This window comes from Salvelinus alpinus, chromosome 14, assembly GCF_045679555.1.
Source record: "Salvelinus alpinus chromosome 14, SLU_Salpinus.1, whole genome shotgun sequence".
NCBI classification, from domain to species: Eukaryota; Metazoa; Chordata; class Actinopteri; order Salmoniformes; family Salmonidae; genus Salvelinus; species Salvelinus alpinus.
The window spans coordinates 35,634,014-35,652,874 of record NC_092099.1 but is presented as its reverse complement, the minus strand read 5'-3'; the positions used below and the strand labels follow the sequence as shown (position 1 = coordinate 35,652,874).

Here is an 18,861-nt window from a genome sequence, read left to right as displayed (position 1 = left end):
TGTTTTGAATGTGTACTCTGTTTTTAAGTGAACTAGATGGTTTATCACATGAGTAGATTCTTAATGCAGAACAACTATTTGTAAGTAGACTGCTCATATTTTACAGGTGTAAAGTATGTGTATTACAATACGTGTGAACAAAACCAAGTAACAACATCATTTTTTAATACAAAAAAAAATCATCAGTTTCCCTTATTTTCAGTCAAAGCAAAATGGTCTCTATTTAAAATTGAAAACCACATCATTAATAGCATCAATTAAAGAAGTGTAAAGTTAGAAAGAGCTTAATCTCGTGTAAAAAAATAAGATGCTTGACTTTCTGATATTTGTGGTATATTTCTAGTATTATCAATTTTTATCTGCTCTTCGCTATATTAGGCCTGAGTTTTGAATCCCTGATTTCTTGACATACTAGCTATATTTTTTAAATTGTCTTGACTTAGTGAGCTAGTATCCTCTTTTCCCTGATTCTGGTTGTTGTGCTGATAATAGCTTCAGGTGATGTGTTCTGTGGTGTCGTGACCCCTACACCCTCTTCATGCCCCGGGCCATCAGGCAGGCGAACACCGTCATCACCATCTTAGGTTTGACCTCCACCAGGTCCTCAGGCAGGGCGTACACCCGCGCGCCGATCTTCCTGGCCATGGAGATGGCATACCTGACAACAGGTAGGATTAAGAGGAGATGTGTTAGTGGGGATATCTTTACATCTGTTAACTTGAACGTTTCCTCTCTTTCATCAAGCTATTACCTAAATTTGATTATCATCACATAGTACGTACTTGGCATTATTGAGCTTCTCCTCTTCAGTCAGGTCCTCCACCTTGATTAGGTCATAGCGGATAGAGCCTGGCTGGATGGCATCAATCAGGTCCAGGACTGGCATACTGGTGGCAATGGACCCATCCTACAGAGGCACAGACACACACACTGAGCCATTGCTGTGGAGTGTGATTTATTTGTATTTTCTTTACTGCTTAGTGACTAAATGAAGTCTAGAACTTCAAAAAAGGTACCAGTCAGGAAAATGTTAAACAGCAGAAGTACAGCCTACCTTGAATCCAGAGATGGTGCCTTTGCCAGCCTGTGTGAGTGTATCGTTGACCCAGGTGACGATGGTATCGTCATTTACCTTCTGCCCGTCACCAAGCTCCTCCAGAATGTTCAGTGTGTACCTGAGAGAAAGAGATGGATCCTTCTAAATGTGGAATTATGGAGTATGCATTGGGCCTGCATAGGGGTTTTTCCTGATCACATGACCGGAACAGGAAAAATGTATAATCTGAGGCATTTTAACAGTATTCTGTTGCATTACCTCCTCATCAGCTGCCACAGCAGGGCCTGGGTGAGTTTTCTGTTGCCTTCATTCAGGTCCTGTCCAGCGATGCCAACCAGGGAGAACTTGGCCTCCTTCTTCCCCAGCTCCACTGCATAGTTACAGTTCTCCAACTGGCACAGACAAAACAATCAATCAATCAATTGAAAAGCTTCTATGAAAATCTATATAAAATCAGAAAAAACAACAGTTGGACTGATCCTACAAACCTTCTAGACTCAACAACCTTGAAGCAATTATCAGCAGAATTTTTTTTTTACTAAAAACATCACCCCCCAAAAAAATATTAGATACTGTTAAAATTATTTTCACAAATGACAACACAGGTCACTTAAGTCAGTGCTTCTAGTTCCATGTATCAAAAAGGTTTCAGTTATATTAAAACCAGGAGAATCTGGAGTCCACTGCTGATTACAGACCTGTAAGTTTAATAAATTGTGACAAAAAAATAACAAAACTCATAAGCAATAGAATGGGAAAAGTCTTACCAGACTTGATCCATATCAAACAGAGTTTATTAAGATTAGACACTTAAACTTAAAGTTTAATACAATACGCTAAAAAACAAGATATAGATTTATCTATTTTAATTTATTATTATTTTATTTCACCTTTATTTAACCTTGTAGGCTTGTTGAGAACAAGTTCTCATTTACAACTGCGAACTGGCCAAGATAAAGCAAAGCGACACAAACACAGAGTTACACATGGAATAAATAAACATACAGTCAATAATACAATAGACAAAGTCTATATACTGTGAGCGCAAATGAGGTAGGATAAGGGAGGTAAGGCAATAAATAGGCCATAGTGGTGAAATAATTACAATATAGCAATTAAACACTGGAGTGATAGATGTGCAGAAGATGCGTGTGCAAGTAGAAATACTGGGGTGCAATGGAGCAAAATAAAATAACAGTATGGGGATGAGGTAGTTGGATGGGCTATTTACAGATGGGCTATGTACAGGGGCAGGGATCTGTAAGCTGCTCTGACAGCTGGTGCTTAAAGTTAGTTAGGGAGATATGAGTCTCCAGCTTCAGTGATTTTTGCAATTCGTTCCAATCATTGGCAATTTTGGATTGGAGATGCTTAATGTGAGTCTGGAAGGAGAGTTTACAGTCTAACCAGACACCTAGGTATTTGTAGTTGTCCACATATTCTAAGTCAGAACCGTCCAGCATCACTACGGGCAGGTCTGGGCAGCGATCGGTTGAAGAGCATGCATTTAGTTTTACTTGCATTTAAGAGCAGTTGGAGGTCACGGAAGGAGAATTGTATGGCATTGAAGCTCGTCTGGAGGTTAGTTAACACAGTGTCCAAAGAAGGGCCAGAAGTATACAGAATGGTGTCGTCTGCGTAGAGGTGGATCAGAGAATCACCAGTAGCAAGAACGACATCATTGATGTATACAGAGAAAAGAGTCAGCCCGAGAATTGAACCCTGTGGCACCCCCATAGAGACTGCCAGAGGTCCGGACAACAGGCCCTCCGATTTGACACACTGAACTGTGTCTGAGAAGTAGTTGGTGAACCAACGAGACAGTCATTTCACAAACCAAGGCTGTTGAGTCTGCCGATAAGAATGTGGTGATTGACAGAGTCGAAAGCCTTGGCCAGGTCGATGAATACAGCTACACAGTATTGTCTCTTATCAATGGCGGGTTTCATATCGTTTAGGACCTTGAGCTTGGCTGAGGTGCACCCATGACCAGCTCGGAAACCAGATTGCATAGTGGAGAAGGTACGGTGGGATTCGAAATGGTCGGTGATCTGCATGTTAACTTGGATTTTGAAGACCTTAGAAAGGCAGGGTAGGATAGATATAGGTCTGTAGCAGTTTGGGTCTAGAGTGTCTCCCCTTTGAAGAGGGGGATGACCACAGCAGCTTTCCAATCTTTGGGGATCTCAGACAATACGAAAGAGAGGTTGAACAGGCTAGTAATAGGGGTTGCAACAATTTCGGCGGATCATTTTAGAAAGAGAGGGTTCCAGATTGCCTAGCCCGGCTGATTTGTAGGGGTCTAGATTTTGCACCTCTTTCAGAACATCAGCTATCTGGATTTGGGTGAAGGAGAAATGGGGGGGGCTTGGGCAAGTTGCTGTGGGGGGAGCAGGGGTGTTGACCGGGGTAGGGGTAGCCGGGTGGAAAGCATGGCCAGCCGTAGAAAAATGCTTATTGAAATTCTCAATTATCGTGGATTTATCGGTGGTGACAGTGTTTCCTAGCCTCAGTGCAGTGGGCAGCTGGGAAGAGGTGCTCTTATTCTCCATGGACTTTACAGTGTCCCAGAACTTTTGAGTTTGTGCTACAGGATGTAAATTTGTTTGAAAAAGCTAGCCTTTGTTTTCCTAACTGCCTGTGAATATTGGTTCCAAACTTCCCTGAAAAGTTGCATATCGCGGGGGCTATTCGATGCTAATACAGAGCGCCTCAGGATGTTTTTGTGCTGGTCAAGGGCAGTCAGGTCTAGAGTGAACCAAGGGCTATATCTGTTCCTGGTTCTACATTTTTTGAATGGGGCATGCTTATTTAAGATGGTGAGGAAAGCACTTTTAAAGAATATCCAGGCATCCTCTGACGGAATGAGGTCAATATCCTTCCAGGATACCCGGGCCAGGTCGATTAGAAAGGCCTGCTCGCTGAAGTGTTTTAGGGAGCGTTTGACAGTGATGAGGGGTGGTCATTTGACCGCAGACCCATTACGGATGCAGGCAATGAGGCAGTAATCGCTGAGATCCTGGTTGAGGACAGCAGAGGTGTATTTGGAGGGCAGGTTGGTTAGGATGATATCTATGAGGGTGCCCGTGTTTACGGATTTGGGGTTGTACCTGGTAGGTTCATTGATAATTTGTGTGAGATTGAGGGCATCAAGCTTAGATTGTAGGATGGCCGGGGTGTTAAGCATGTCCCAGTTTAGGTCACCTAACAGCATGAGCTCTGAAGATAGATTGGGGGCAATCAATTCACATATGGTGTCCAGGGCACAGCTGGGGGCAGAAGGTGGTCTATAGCAAGCGGCAATGGTGAGAGACTTGTTTCTAGAAAGGTGGAGTTTTAAAAGTAGAAGCTCAAATTGTTTGGGCACAGACCTGGATAGTTAGACAGAACTCTGCAGGCTATCTCTGCAGTAGATTGCAACTCCGCCCCCTTTGGCAGTTCTATCTTGTCGGGAAAATGTTATAGTAGGGATGGAAATTTCAGGGTTTTTGGTGGTCTTCCTGAGCCAGGATTCAGACACGGCTATGACATCCGGGTTGGCAGAGTGTGCTAAAGCAGTGAATAAAACAAACTTAGGGAGGAGGCTTCTAATGTTAACATGCATGAAACCAAGGCTTTTATGGTTACAGAAGTCAACAAATGAGAGTGCCTGGGGAATGGGAGTGGAGCTAGGCACTGCAGGGCCTGGTTTAACCTCTACATCACCAGAGGAACAGAAGAGGAGTAGGATAAGGGTATGGCTAAAGCCTATAAGAATTGATCGTCTAGTACGTTCGGAACAGAGAGTTAAAGGAGCAGGTTTCTGGGCATGGTATAATAGATTCAAGGCATAATGTACAGACAAAGGTATGGTAGGATGTGAATACAGTGGAGGTAAACCTATGCATTGAGTGACGATGAGAGAGATATTGTCTCTAGAAACATAATTTAAACCAGGTGAGGTCACTGCATGTGTGGGAGGTGGAACTAAAGGGTTAGCTAAGGCGTATTGCGCAAGGCTAGAGGCTCTACAGTGAAATAAGGCAATAATCACTAACCAAAACAGTAATGGACAAGGCATATTGACATTAGGGAGAGGCAAGCGCAGCCAAGTGATCATAGGGGTCCAGTGAGTAGTTCGGTGGGCTGGAGACACGGCGATTCAGACAGCTAGTGGGCCGGCCCTAGCTAGCTAGCAGAAGGACCTTTGAGGGACGTCGCGACGGAAGAAGTCTGTTGTAGCCCCCTCATGCTGTTACGTCGGCAGACCAGTCGTGAAGGATCAGCAGGGCTCCGTGTGGTGAAAGGGTCCAGACCAATTGGCAAAATAGGTATTGTGGCCAAAGAATTTGTCCGATGGGCCTCTTCAGCTAACAGTCCGATATGCTCTAGACAGCTAGCGGGCTGCGGCTAGCAGATGGGTATTCAGGGAACGTCGCGACGGAGGAGCCAGTTGAAAACCCCCCTCGGGCAGATTACGTCGGTAGTCCAGTCGTGATGGATCGGCGGGGCTCCGTGTTGGCAGTTAAAGGGGTCCAGGCCAATTGGCAAAATAGGTATTGTAGCCCAAGGAGTGGCTGTCGGCTAGCCGAGAGATGGGCCTAGCAAAGGCTAGCTCCAGGCTAATTGGTTCTTGCTTCGGGACAGAGACATTAGCCAGGAGTGGCCACTCGGATAGCAGCTAGCTAGCTGAGATGATCCAGGTGAGAAGGTTCAGAGCTTGCGGTAGGAATCCGGAGATATGGAGAAAAATAAGTCCGATTTGCTCTGGTTTGAATCGCGCTGTGCAGACTGGCAAGAGTTGTTGGCTAAAGGTTAGCTGATGACCGCTAGCAGTGGCTGGCTGACTACTAGCTAGTTAGCTGGCTAGCATCTGTTGGGGGATCCGGTTCAAAAGTAAAGAAAATAGCAGATCCATACCACATTGGGTGAGGCGGATTGCAGGAGAGTATGTTGAAGTTGAGGTTAAGAAAAATAAAAAATATATTTAAAAAAATATATGCGAAGAAAAAATATATATAAAAAGATATATACACGGGACAAGACGAGGACAAAGACATCTGACTGCTACGCCATTTTGGAACGATCAATAATGGCTGTTGATGCCGAACAGGCTTTTCATCTGTCTTGAATGGACTTTTCTATTCAAAACTTTGGAAGCGTTCAACTTTCCAGCTGAAATCGTCAATAAATTAAAAAAAATATATATAAATGTCCTTTATATATATACACAAACAATACATGAATTGCTGAAATTGCTTTAGAAAAATGCACAAGACAGGATGTCCTCTTTCCTCCCTCCTGTTTGCACTGGCAGTTGAACTGCTTGCAGAACGAATTAGACAGGACCCAAATGTAACATGTATCAGCATTGGTAATATCAACTAAACTGATTTGCAGATGATCTCCTGATATACCTGGCCAATATTGAAAACTCAATGCCCCCCTTGCTAAAAATATTTTCAGAATACTCAAATCGTGATCGGGAGTCCCATAGGGCGGTGCACTATTGCCCAGCGTCGTCCGGGTTAGGGGAGGTTGGTAGGCCGTCATTGTAAAATAAGAATTTGTTCTTAACTGACTTGCCTAGTTAAATAAAGGTTAAAAAAACATCTAAAATCTTACAGGTAGAATAAACCTCTTCAGAATGGCAAGGCTCCCAAAGTATTGATATTTATTCTTGGTAATACCAATTACCTCACCGAAGACATTCTTTAAAAAAGTATATTTGGTCATAACAGACATTATATTAGCAAATAAACCTCAGAACAGACTCAATGTGTCTAGGCATGGACTCTACAAGCTGTTCCAAAAGCGTTCCACAGGGATGCTGGCCCATGTTGGCTCCAATGTTTCCCCACAGTTTTGTCAAGTTGGCTAGATGTCCGTTGGGTTGTGGACCATTCTTGATACACGCAGGAAACTGTTGAGCGTGAATAAAACAGCAGCGTTGCAGTTCTTGACACAAACCAGTGCACTTACCTACTGCCATGCACCGTTCAAAGACACATATATTTTTGTCATATTTTGTCATTCACCCTCTGAATGGCACACACAATTCATGTCTCAATTGTCTCAAGGTTTAAAAATCCTTATTTAACCTGTCTCCTCCCCTTCATCTACACTAATTGAAGTGAATTTAACAAGTGACATCAATAAGGGATCATAGCTTTCACCTGGATGTACCTGGTCAGTCTATGTCATGGAAAGAGCAGGTGTTCTTAATGTTTTGGATACTGATTGTAGTTAAATGCACTAAAGAGGACCAATGGGTACATATTGAAGACGTGCATGCTCATCCCCAGAATCTTTTTACATGTCTATTTTCAAAAAATAAAGCTAAGAACAGTAATATCTTCATAGCTAAGAACACTATAACAATATGGAAGAAAATGAAACATGTTCTACATGAACCAATATTACTCCATAAAATCACAACCCTGTGGAACAATCCTTGCATAGCTTTTCAGAATTCACAGATAAAATTGGTCCACATGGAAAACTAAAAGCATAGACACCGTAAATTACTTGGTAATAGGAAATACATGTATTTCCATGACAGAATTAAAAGGGAATTTTGGACTGACCAATGTAGATATTTTTAAATACATTCAACTTAAGTTTCATTTTTGTGTCACTCTGACAGAGCTCCAGAGTTCCTCTTTGGAGATGGGAGAACCTTCCAGAAGGACAACCATCTCTGTAGCACTCCACCAATCAGGCCTTTATGGTGGAGTGGCCAGACAAAAGCCTGTCCTCAGTAAAAGGCACATGACAGCCCACTTGGAGTTTTCCAAATGGCACTTAAAGACTCTCAGACCATGAGAAACAAGATTCTCTGGTCCGATAAAACCAAGATTGAACTATTTGTCATGAATGCCAAGTGTCACATCTGGAGGAAAGCTGGCACTATCCCTACGGTGAAACATGGTAGTGGCAGCATCACGCTGTGGGGATTTCTTCAGCAGTACAGGGAGAACCTTGATGAAAACCTGCTCCAGATTGCTCAGGACCTCAGACTGGGGTGAAAGTTCACCTTCCAACAGGATAACGACCCTAAGCACACAGCCAAGACAATGCAGGAGTGGCTTTGGGACAAATCTCTGAATGTCCTTGAGTGGCCCAGCCAGTGCCCAGACTTGAACCCGATCAAACATTTCTGGAGAGACCTGAAAATAGCTGTGCAGCAATGCTCCCCATCCAACCTGACAGAGCTTGAGATGATCTGCAGAGAAGAATGGGAGAAACTCCCCAAAAACAGGTGTGCCAAGCTTGTAGCGTCATACCTAAGAAGACACAAGGCTGTAATCGCTGCCAAATGTCCTTCAACAAAGTACTGAGTAAAAGGTCTGAATACTTATGTAAATGTGATATTTCTGTTTTTTATTTTTAATATATTTGCAAACCTGTTTTTGCTTTGTCATTATGGGGTATTGTGTGTAGATTGATGAGGGGAAAAAAACAAGTTAATGAATTTTAGAATAAGACTGTAACCTAACAAAATGTGGAAAAAGTCAAGGGGTCTGAATACTTTCCGAAGGCACTGTACAAAACTTTGCAGAGAGCCTATCCAACAGTCAATCTCTTAGAAAAAAGAACATCTATTGGAACCAAGACTTAAAAAGAACTGATATTGGCACAAAATGGAGGGAATATTGGAACGTAATCTAACAAAATTACAGGTTAGCGAAAATGTACGCTTATTCCAGTTTAAACTAATGTATAGAATGTATTATACAAAATACAAAATATAAAAATTCTACAGCACAACGACAGAGTCATGTATTAAGTGTAAAACTAACAATAACTCAATAATCAATGCCTTCTGGGAATGCTATAAAGTCCAAAAGTTTTCAGCGGAGTTAGAAAGTTGGCTGTCATAAGTATTACAATGTAAATGTACTTTTAATCTGTCTGCATATTTCAAGCATATGAAAGTGCAGTGAGATACCCGATGGGTTGGACGATACTTTCCTCGTCAATCATCTTGAAAAAAATGTAAACTTAAAAACTGGAAATCAACCAAACCTCCATCGTTAACACAATGGAAAGGTAAAACACGTTCTTATCTAAATGCTGAAAGTGCGTGGGTGACGGAGAGAAACAAAATGGTGCAGTTTGAGGCTATGTGGCGGATAATGATGTGGGTGCTGGAGATGGGGGTGTGAGCAGGTCTGGGTAAGTGTGATGTCGTTGATATTTGTGTGCGTCTGTATGTGTATGTTTTGTACTGTAGAAAAAAAACGTACAATTGATCGTTTTAATCATGATCGCACTTTGGGAGAACTCGTATTGTTCCTAGTCTCACCTTCTTCATGTTGCTGCCCAGTTTGGAGTAAGGGGGTTTGTTTACTCTGTCCCAATCCACTGGCACATTGATCTTCTCATAGAGCTGGAAGATGACCAAAGCATCATCTATGTCCCTGTAAAACATGCACACACACTTTAAATGAGTGCGGTTTCCAAATGATTGGAAATTGTGTGTAATAAGATGGAGTGACCTGTACTTACACATAGAGGTGGTTGACACGAGGGTTGACCCCCAGTGAGTTCATCCAGTTCCTGAAGGTGCGCTCCTCTCTGGTTTCACCTGGAAGTGGCCGAGACAGCATTACACACTGGTTTAGGCCTTGTATATATGGTTTATATTATAATCAGGAAGAGAGGATGCTCAGGAACTGGGTTATGGTCTGGTCCCAAAACTGACCCTCGATGGAGCTCCAGTCAATGTCCTGGTTCTCAGGCTTCTTCAGGGCAGGGTACTTGTTGAACAGGTTGGCAATGTATGCTAAGTTCAGCTTAGGGTTGCCGCGGACCACGTCGGTTGCCGTGACGAACTGTCGGCAGCCCAGACGGTCAGCCTGCTCCAACATGCACTCTGCTCTCTTTATGTCCTCTTTCTCCTGCAAGGGGGGGTAGGGAGATCTTTAACAGCAACATCTGATGTATCACTCATTGATAATATGGTCAATTTAGCAGGCATTTTTAACCTAGTTGGCTAGACGAACAACACTGTCTGTTGATCAGGTTGGCTGAAACCTAAATTTAAAGCTGCAACATGTAACTTTTTGGGTGACCCGACCAAATTCACATAGAAATGTTAGTAATAGATGTATCATTCTCATTGATAGCAAGTCTAAGAAGGGGTAAGTGTTCTAAGTGCACTATTTCTATGGTTCCCGTTCTTAAGTTTAGTTTCTGAGTCTTTTATTTTCAGTTTTGTACACCAAGCTTCAAACAGCTGAAAACACAATATTCTTTGTTATTGAAAAAATACTTCACAGCGGTTTAGATGGTACAATGATTCTCTACACCAGTGGTTCCCAAACTTTTTATAGTCCCGTACCCCTTCGAACGTTCAACCTCCAGCTGCGTAGCCCCTTCTAGCACCAGGGCCAGCGCACTCTCAAATGTAGTTTTTTGCCATTATTGTAAGCCTGCCACACACACACTATACGATACATTTATTAAACATAAGAATTAGTGTTTTTGTCACAACACGGCTCATGGGAAGTGACAAAGAGCTCTTATAGGACCAGGGCACAAATCATAATAATCAATAATTTTGCTCTTTATTTAGCCATCTTACATATAAAACCTTATTTGTTCATAGAATATTAACTCTTCAATGTTGGGTTGTGTTGGAGAAAGTCTCAGTATTAAATCATTTTCCACACACAGTCTGTATTTAGTTTTCATGCTAGAGAGGGCCGAGAATCCACTCTCACATGGGTACAGTGGTTGCAAAGGGCATCAGGGTCTTAACAGCGCGATTTGCCAAGGCAGGATACTCTGAGTAAATTCAATTATCACAGAACCGCTTGTTGCAATTTTGATGAGGCTCTCTTGTTCAGATATCGGTAAGTGGACTGGAGGCTGGGCATGAAAGGGATAATGAATCATGAAAGGGATAACGAATCCAGTTTTTTAGCCCTATCCAGAAATCTGGCAGTGGCTTCTGATTAAATTAAATTTTCACAGAACCGCTTGTTGCAATTTCGATGAATTTCGATCCGACATTTCAAAATCGGTAAGTGGTATCGGTAAGTGATCTGGAGGCAGGGCATGAAAGGGATAATGAATCCAGTTGTTTGTGTCGTCCGTTTCGGTAAGTACCTGCGTAATTGCGCACCCAGCTCACTCAGGTGCTTCGCATTTGACATTTGACATTGTCCGTAAGCTTGAGTTCATTTGCACACAAAAAAAAATCATGCAATGATGGCAAGACCTACAGTATGTGTTGTCTTTGTTAATGCAGACAAAAGAGCTCCAACTTCTTAATCATAGCCTCAATTTTGTCCCGCACATTGAATATAGTTGCAGAGAGTCCCTGTAATTGAAGATTCAGATCATTCAGGCGAGAAAGAAAATCACCCAGATAGGTCAGTTGTGTGAGAAACTCGTCATTATACAAGCAAGTGAAAATGATGGTCAGTAAAGAAAACTTTAAGCTCGTCTCTCAATTCAAAAAAACCTGTCAATACTTTGCCCCTTGAGAACCAGCGCACCTCTGTATGTTGTGAAAGCGTTACATGGTCACTGCCCATATCATTGCATAGTGCAGAAAATACACGAGAGTTCAGGGGCCTTGCTTTAACAAAGTTAACCATTTTTACTGTATTGTCCAAAATGTCTTTCAAGCTGTCAGGCATTCCCTTGGCAGCAAGAGCCTCTCGGTGGATGCTGCAGTGTACTGAAGTGGCATCGGGAGCAACTGCTTGCACACGCATTACTTCTCCACTATGTCTCACTGTCATGGCTTTTCCGCCATCAGTACAGATACCAACACATCTTGACCACCCAAGTCCATTTGATGTCACAAAGCTGTCTAGTACTTAAAAAAATATTGTCTCCTGTTGTCCTGGTTTACAGTTGTTTGCAGAAGAGGATGTCTTCCTTAATTGGCCCCCCATAAATGTAAAGGACATATACCAGGAGCTGTGCCAGGCCCGCCAAGTCTGTTGACTAATCCAGCTGTAAAGCATATAATTCACTGGCTTGTATGCGAAGCAGTAATTGTTTCTAAACATCTCCTGCCATGTCACTGATGTGTCGTTATACAGTATTGTTTGATGAAGCCATTTTCTGTATAGTTTTTTTTGGCCTTTTCCCCCAGCATTGTCCCAGCCATATCCGCATCAGCAGGAAGAATTAAGTCCTCCACAATAGTATGGGGCTTGCCTGTCCTAGCCACTCGGTAGCTCACCATATAAGACGCTTCTAGCCCCTTCTTATTAATGGTATCTGTTGCTTTTATATATTATGTCTTACTACTCGAAAGTCGTCTTTATTCTCGCTCAAAAAACTCCCGTTGCTTATTTTTCAAATTGTAATTTTGTTTCTAAATGTCTGCACAAGAGTGAAGGTTTCACACGAGAGAGTAACGGTTATTGTGATTGGATGTTAAATATTTTACGAGGCTACCTGTATTTGACATTGTGTGAACTGAACACTAGATGGTTTAATTTTCTTTTTGGCAGTGAAACGAGGCAACATTTTTTTTTTTTTAATGCGAATCACATTTTTATTTGGCGTACCCCCGACGGCATTGCCCGTACCCCAGATCGGGAATACCTGCTCTACACTATACATTGCTTGTATTGTCACATACATTTGGCGAACTATTCGGATTTTAGCAACCAGGAAATGGCGGAAATATTGCACCTTCAATGGTTGATGTTTCTAGTGTAGGAAGAGCATGTACCCTTATCCCTGAAATGTCGATGGCAATAGGAGGGATTCCCTCCTCATCTCCCTTAGGGGCCACTTGGTTCAGGATGTTGTAGTAGGCCTTGGAATCCTGTAATGCAAAACAGAATATTAATACAATCACAAATGCACAGGAAGATCCAGGAGCGACACAGTCATATGACAATCCAGATCCGACATAGCGTGTGTGACCCACCTTTATGTCAGAGCTGAAGTTGTTGATCTTGGAGCAGCCGGCCTCCTCCAGGTGATAGTTGGCCCAGCGCAGCAGCAGCTCCTCTGGGGACAGCTTCATCAGGTCCTCCAGGCTCTCCCCATCCCTCAGCAGGGCTATCAGAGCTGCACACACACACACACACCATTGATATTATTATACACACACATACATTCAAACAAGGCTACAGAGATCAAGTGATGTACAGTACTGTAGATATAGACACCCTTCTGTTAAAAAGTTATAAAACACACATACATATTGAAAGCCCATATTCAAATAAACATTTAACACACACACACCTTCATTCCTGCTGATCTCGATGTCAGCAAACAAACCGATCTTGATGACTTGCCAGAGCAGGCCCAGGACCAGATGCTGTCTGCCTTCCTTCAGGTCCTCTGCTCCGATGTTCACCACGTGGCAGCCAATGGCCGACGCAGAGTTCAGAGCCAGGTTCAGATTCTCCTGTTAGAGCACAGCACACACACAGCATACTGTAGATGTGTATGACATAGTGTATATAATGACAAAGAAAATAAACTACTGTGTCAATGGGTTATACAAAGCTGCTGTCCTGTGATAGTCATGTGGTGTTACAGTAATGTCTTTAAAAGGTTACCTGGATGGTGAAGGGTGTGAGCTTCTTCTTGTTGATGGTTCTTTCATCGATGGTGTCCGGAACAGACTGGTTGATCATCTTACTACCAGGTGAAGGAGAGATGCATAGTTAGATATCAATGGAATATTGCCATAGGGATTGGTTTTTACTCTAAAGTAAGTCTATGAGACCAGTTAGAAAGTACCATAAAACGATCCCATCTCCGACAGCGGTGAACAGATCGTTGGTGGTGGGGTCCATGGGGAGGACATGCTTGCAGTCTGGGTCTTTCTCCAAGGCCTTATTCACCCAGTTCACAAAAGCCACCTTCTCCTCCTCTGTCAGTGGAGAAAGGTGTGGGTATGGGGGTGAATGCACAATATACAGTATTTGTACTTATGGGAAATATTTATATACATTAGCCAATCAGAGACGTTCAGCTATGTGACTTCACAGACCAGGAAGAGTTGTTGTACTTATGGATTGTTCCAGACATAGAGATAGATGTGGTTCTGTATGTCTCATTTGAATGATTAGTGCTTCCTGTGTCATGTTGGCTACAGAGATATCTAGAGAGTGACTCAAATAGGTAGCTTGGGGGCATTCTCATTCAGTGAAACAAGTAGGGGCAGTCACCTGAGTAGGAGTGCTGTGTGCCTGAGCTGGACTGCTCTGAAGTTCCTGCTACGGCATAGATGCCCTCCTTCTTGTTGATGGCTTTCTTGAAGGTCTTAGCAACTTCTGTACTCTTCAGTCCATGGACCACCTTAGTGAAAGGAAAAATGGTGAGAGGAGACCATGTATCTCTGGTGTCATGTGAAAATGTATTAAGCTATGTTCTGCTGTTCTTTGACATTGACCTTTTGTAAATGCTATTGATTTTAACCTCTTGACCTCTGAACTTACATTAGCAAACTCGTCGAAGGTGACTTTGCCGTCATGCAGGTCTCCTGTCTTGGTGAGATCCTGGATGATCTCTCTGACTTTGTATCCCGGCAATGGCAGGTTGGCAGCTTTGAACAGGTCATTGAGCTCTTCTGTGCCAATGTGGCCATGAGAGTCCACATCTGGAACAGGATGGATAAATCAAAGGTCATGTAAAATGTAGCCTTGTTGAATGCATAATGAGTCAGTGACCCAGAATAAAAGAGAGAGTGAAGTGATTCTATGATTTATCAACTATGTTTCAGTTTCCATCTTAGTATGGGGGAATCAGGATTGGAGTTTGTTCAGGCTCCCTGTCAGGTTCTCACCGATCTTAGCAAAGGCTTCTCTCAGTTCTTCCAACTCATCTTGAGAAATCTGTGGTGGAGCAGCCATTTTGTGGGATCTGAAACCATCAAACACAACTTCAACTTTATAAACCCATACAATACTGAACATACTCAACAAGGAGTAACTTTCTGCATGTTGTCACTGTGATAATTGCTACAAAATGTGATTTGCTGTACCCAGTGGTTCTGGGCTCTGATGTCTATTTCGTTCTAAAGTATCCTGCTTCTAGTGAGCTGCTTTATACTTTTTCTGGTGAGGTAATTCACACCATTCATGTGTCTTTATTACACCCCTTTGCAACTGCAAGTCATTATCACAAAACTAGCATTTCCAAGTATCCCCAACAACACACATACAAAGTCATCATGAGGATATTGCTTAAAACTTGTGTGAAATAGGGAGAATAATCTATTATGCAATTCAGAGAAGTTTGTCTTGTGACATTCTGTGTGGTTAGCCAGACCAACTCAAAGTTTGTGCGTGAGTATGTGTTTATCGGAAAGTCCTCTGAATTCTTCCTCATCTGCCTTAGGACTAAGTATACATTCTAGGCCTCAGTCTGAGTTGAGAGTGGAGTACAGGTTGCTATAGTGATAACAGACAGGAAGAATGGCTGCCATTTCACTGTGTGGCTTCATCGAGAGCTCTACGGCTGTAAACCACAGACACAGCGAGAGATATAAGGTCACGTTAGATACAGAGACCCACTTTAAACTAGGCCTGCTCTGCTTGCCTCCGAGGTGTGATGTTTGGGGATGAGTAACAAATGTCTCTTTCCATTGTCACCCACCTCATCAGAACAAACCTGAGTGGCTCCTAGAGATTACATCTATGGTTTTCTAAACCTATAGTATGGAGAAGGGTCTAGAGACCATTATTCGTCTATATTCAACAATGTATGTACTGTAGTAGCCCACTTCTTTATTATTGAATATTTTGTATTTTTATATTTTTACCCCCTTTTTCTCCCCAATTTCAATCTTGTCTCATCGCTGCAACTCCTCAACGGGCTCAGGAGGCGAAGGTCGAGTCATGCGTCCTCCGAAACACGAGCCACCAAACCACGCTTCATAACACACGCCTGCTTAACCCGGAAGCCAGCCGCACCAATGTGTCGGAGGAAACACTGTTCACCTGATGACCGAGGTCGGCCTGCAGGCGCCCGGCCCGCAACACAAGTCGCTAGAGTGCGATGAGGGACGTAAAGCCCCCCAGCCAAACCCTCCCCTAACCCGGACGACACTGGGCCAATTGTGCGCCGCCCTATGGGACTCCCGATCACGGCCAGTTGTGATACAGTCCGGGATCGAATCCAGGTCTGTAGTGACACCTCTAGCACTGCCTTAGACTGCTGCGCCACTCGTGAGGCCCAGTAGCACACTTCTAAATTCTAAAATAAGTAAGAACAAGGAGATCCGGGTTTTGTTACCTTTCTCCCACCATTGCTATAGAGGTCAGAAACAGAAGCGAAACTGATGTATTTTCACACCATGTTTCAAAATGACCAGCTTTGTCACTTTGCAAGCATTTCATTTCAATCAGCAGTGAGACACTCTCTGATGATTCAGTAAACCACACACTGGATGACACAATGACACTGTGGTGTTCACTAATCTAACAATAGGATATTATTGTCTTTTTAGGGCCGACATTTACCCAGACTTTACTTTTTGATGATGAAGTAAAATTTGTCTTTGCATTTTGATCATGAGGGGCATTATCTTTCATGAGGCAAATCCAGTTACTTGATTTGAAATCCCTAAAACCCTCATCTGTCATCAAGGATTACCTGTGGACTCAGACACTAAAATCATCAAGGGCCTTTATGGAAATAAAACTGATATACCCACAAACATCAATCATGGTACCGCAGATTTCACATGTAAATCTTGTTCTCTTTTAAACAAACAGCTTATTCATTATGTAGTAAGAAAATAATCAAACAGTAAGGTACATTTGCATGGATTAGATATAGGAAGAGAGGTTTATTGGAACAATATTATGATGTGGACATTTATCAAAGATAATCTGTCACTCAAAGTAATCTTTATACAGCAATCAATTGTGCTTCCTCGGTTTCTCTCAATTGTTTTGTATTCAAAGGCACATTCCTTTAAGTGTAGTGTGTGTTATGGATTCTTCAAGCACAATTGAAAGCCAAAATATATATTATATTTTGTTCATCATTTTCTAATGGCTACAGCAGTGTGAGTTCAAAAGATTACAAATTCACGTGTCAGCCAATTCCATATGCTGATGCACATGTTATTCGATGAATAGTGAAGATATGTTGGAAACATTTAGAAAATGTAAATTTATATCTGAGTTACTGTTAGCTTTCACATGTTAGAATACTTTTCAGTAGCTGCAGCAAGGCTAACCACATCCCAACGTACTTCCTGTTTAATCACTGTGCAATGGTTTACTTCTGCTCTCTGTCACCATAGTCTGCTGACTTTACAGTCAAGACATGGCAATGCTACGCATTGATCAGCATGTCTCCTACACATGCTGCCCTCAGATTCCAGGACGACACGATCTATTAACACTCACAGGACTATCTGTGAACCCTTATGGACTGTTAAAGCAACAGAAATGCATCATCATCATTCATCCTCATCAGAATCAACGTGCAGTCACAGACCATTTTCCCAGTAGATTCAACGTAATAACGACACATGCAGAGGAACACAGTGACACTGAGAGGCCCCTAGGTCAGGAGATTGAATTACCTGAGGGAGGTGAGTTGACTGGCGGATCTGTCTGTGAGTCTGTCTGTGTCACTTTCCTTCCTTCAGTGTGTCTGCTGCTCTCACTGCTTGACAGGCAGGCAGTGCACTGTCTCTCCCTCAGAAGTCAAGTGACAATGAATCTATTCAAATAAACGAGGAAGGAAGTGACACGCGAACCAACACAACTTCACAAAGAGGAATGTCTTTATATGGCAATCTGCTGTCTGCCACGGGCCTATCAAAGTGATCAGTCTGGCAATAATATTCTACTCAGTTTTGTGTTTGTGTAGGTTTGTGTATTTGTTTTTTTAAATTTGTTTTATTTAACCTTTATTTAACTAGGCAAGTCAGTTAAGAACAAATTCTTATTTACGATGACGGCCTCCCAAAAGGCAAAAGGCCTCCTGCGCGGACGGGGCCTGGGATTTAAAAAAATAAAAAATAAATACAATATAAATATAAGACAAAACACACATCACAACAAGAGAGACACAACACTACATAAAGAGAGACCTAAGACAACAACATAACAAGGCATCAACACATGACAACACAGCATGGTAGCAACACAACATGACAACAACATGGTAGCAACACAACATGGTAGCAGCACAAAAACATGGTACAAACATTATTGGGCAAAGTCAACAGCACAAAGGTCAAGAATGTAGAGACAACAATACATCATATTGTGTATGTTCTATTCAGTCTAGTAATGCATTTTATGATGACTTTAGTGACAACTAGGGTTGTGCATTTTGGGGAATATTCAGAGGTGGAAACTTTCTGTGGGAATATATGGGAATTAACAAAAATATATGCAAATGTATATTAATACCATTCAAATGTAGATGTTTTTTGCATTGGATATATTTACAATATCATATGGAGACAGAAATATAAACCTTATCATAAGTAGACATAATTGCACATTTTTATCCTTCCAATAGAAATTTAAAAAACGATTTAGTTACGAATTGAACTTTAATTAAATGAGTTGACTCTTCACATGGGATGATTTCACTGAACAACAAAAGAAAGGGAATATTGAATGATCCCCAATGATCCATTGCATCTCCCAAAAACATTTTCAACATACATCTGTACTAATGATAGTCTAGAAACTAAAGCTTGGTTGTCTTCCTTTCAGGCTTCCATGTCTTCTCCCTGGACCTCCTCAATGTCCACCTCTTGAACCTCTTGGACTCTGAGGCCTCATCTCATCTTGGACTCTGAGGCTGTCACTTTCCAACCCTGTTGAGGATGGCTCATTGTCAGGCTTAAAGAGCCTAAA

The 18,861-nt window shown here is 42.2% G+C and overlaps 1 protein-coding gene across 2 annotated transcripts; it reads right to left on the bottom strand.

Annotated features, from left to right (window-relative positions):
- Positions 1–148: 148 nt before the first annotated feature.
- On the bottom strand, positions 149–17,724 carry LOC139538862 (plastin-2-like). 2 transcript variants are annotated; one of them, XM_071341354.1, is made up of 16 exons: positions 17,568–17,723; positions 14,814–14,890; positions 14,467–14,627; positions 14,197–14,326; positions 13,766–13,898; positions 13,582–13,663; positions 13,262–13,427; positions 12,942–13,084; positions 12,741–12,836; positions 9,744–9,939; positions 9,548–9,626; positions 9,345–9,459; positions 1,316–1,449; positions 1,055–1,175; positions 783–907; positions 149–658 (listed from the first exon to the last, which is right to left on the bottom strand). In XM_071341354.1, exons 2-16 carry the CDS (start codon positions 14,878–14,880, stop codon positions 526–528), a joined length of 1,881 nt encoding a protein of 626 aa, XP_071197455.1. In that variant the 5' UTR covers positions 14,881–14,890; positions 17,568–17,723; the 3' UTR covers positions 149–525. The 2 variants fall into 2 exon arrangements, with proteins under 2 accessions (XP_071197455.1, XP_071197456.1); XM_071341355.1 differs by lacking the exons at positions 149–658; positions 783–907; positions 1,055–1,175; positions 1,316–1,449 and adding an exon at positions 6,736–6,959 and having other exon boundaries at positions 17,568–17,724.
- Positions 17,725–18,861: the final 1,137 nt, after the last annotated feature.

Bases quoted from the DNA above. Each gene is read 5' to 3' on its own strand.
- LOC139538862 (XM_071341354.1), bottom strand. From the start codon at position 14,880: ATGGCTGCTCCACCACAGATTTCTCAAGATGAGTTGGAAGAACTGAGA. The intron at 908-1,054 runs GTAGGCTGTACT...GTGCCTCTGTAG, and splicing joins GCACCATCTCTGGATTCAAG to GATGGGTCCATTGCCACCAG. The intron at 659-782 runs GTACGTACTATG...ACCTGTTGTCAG, and splicing joins GAGAAGCTCAATAATGCCAA to GTATGCCATCTCCATGGCCA.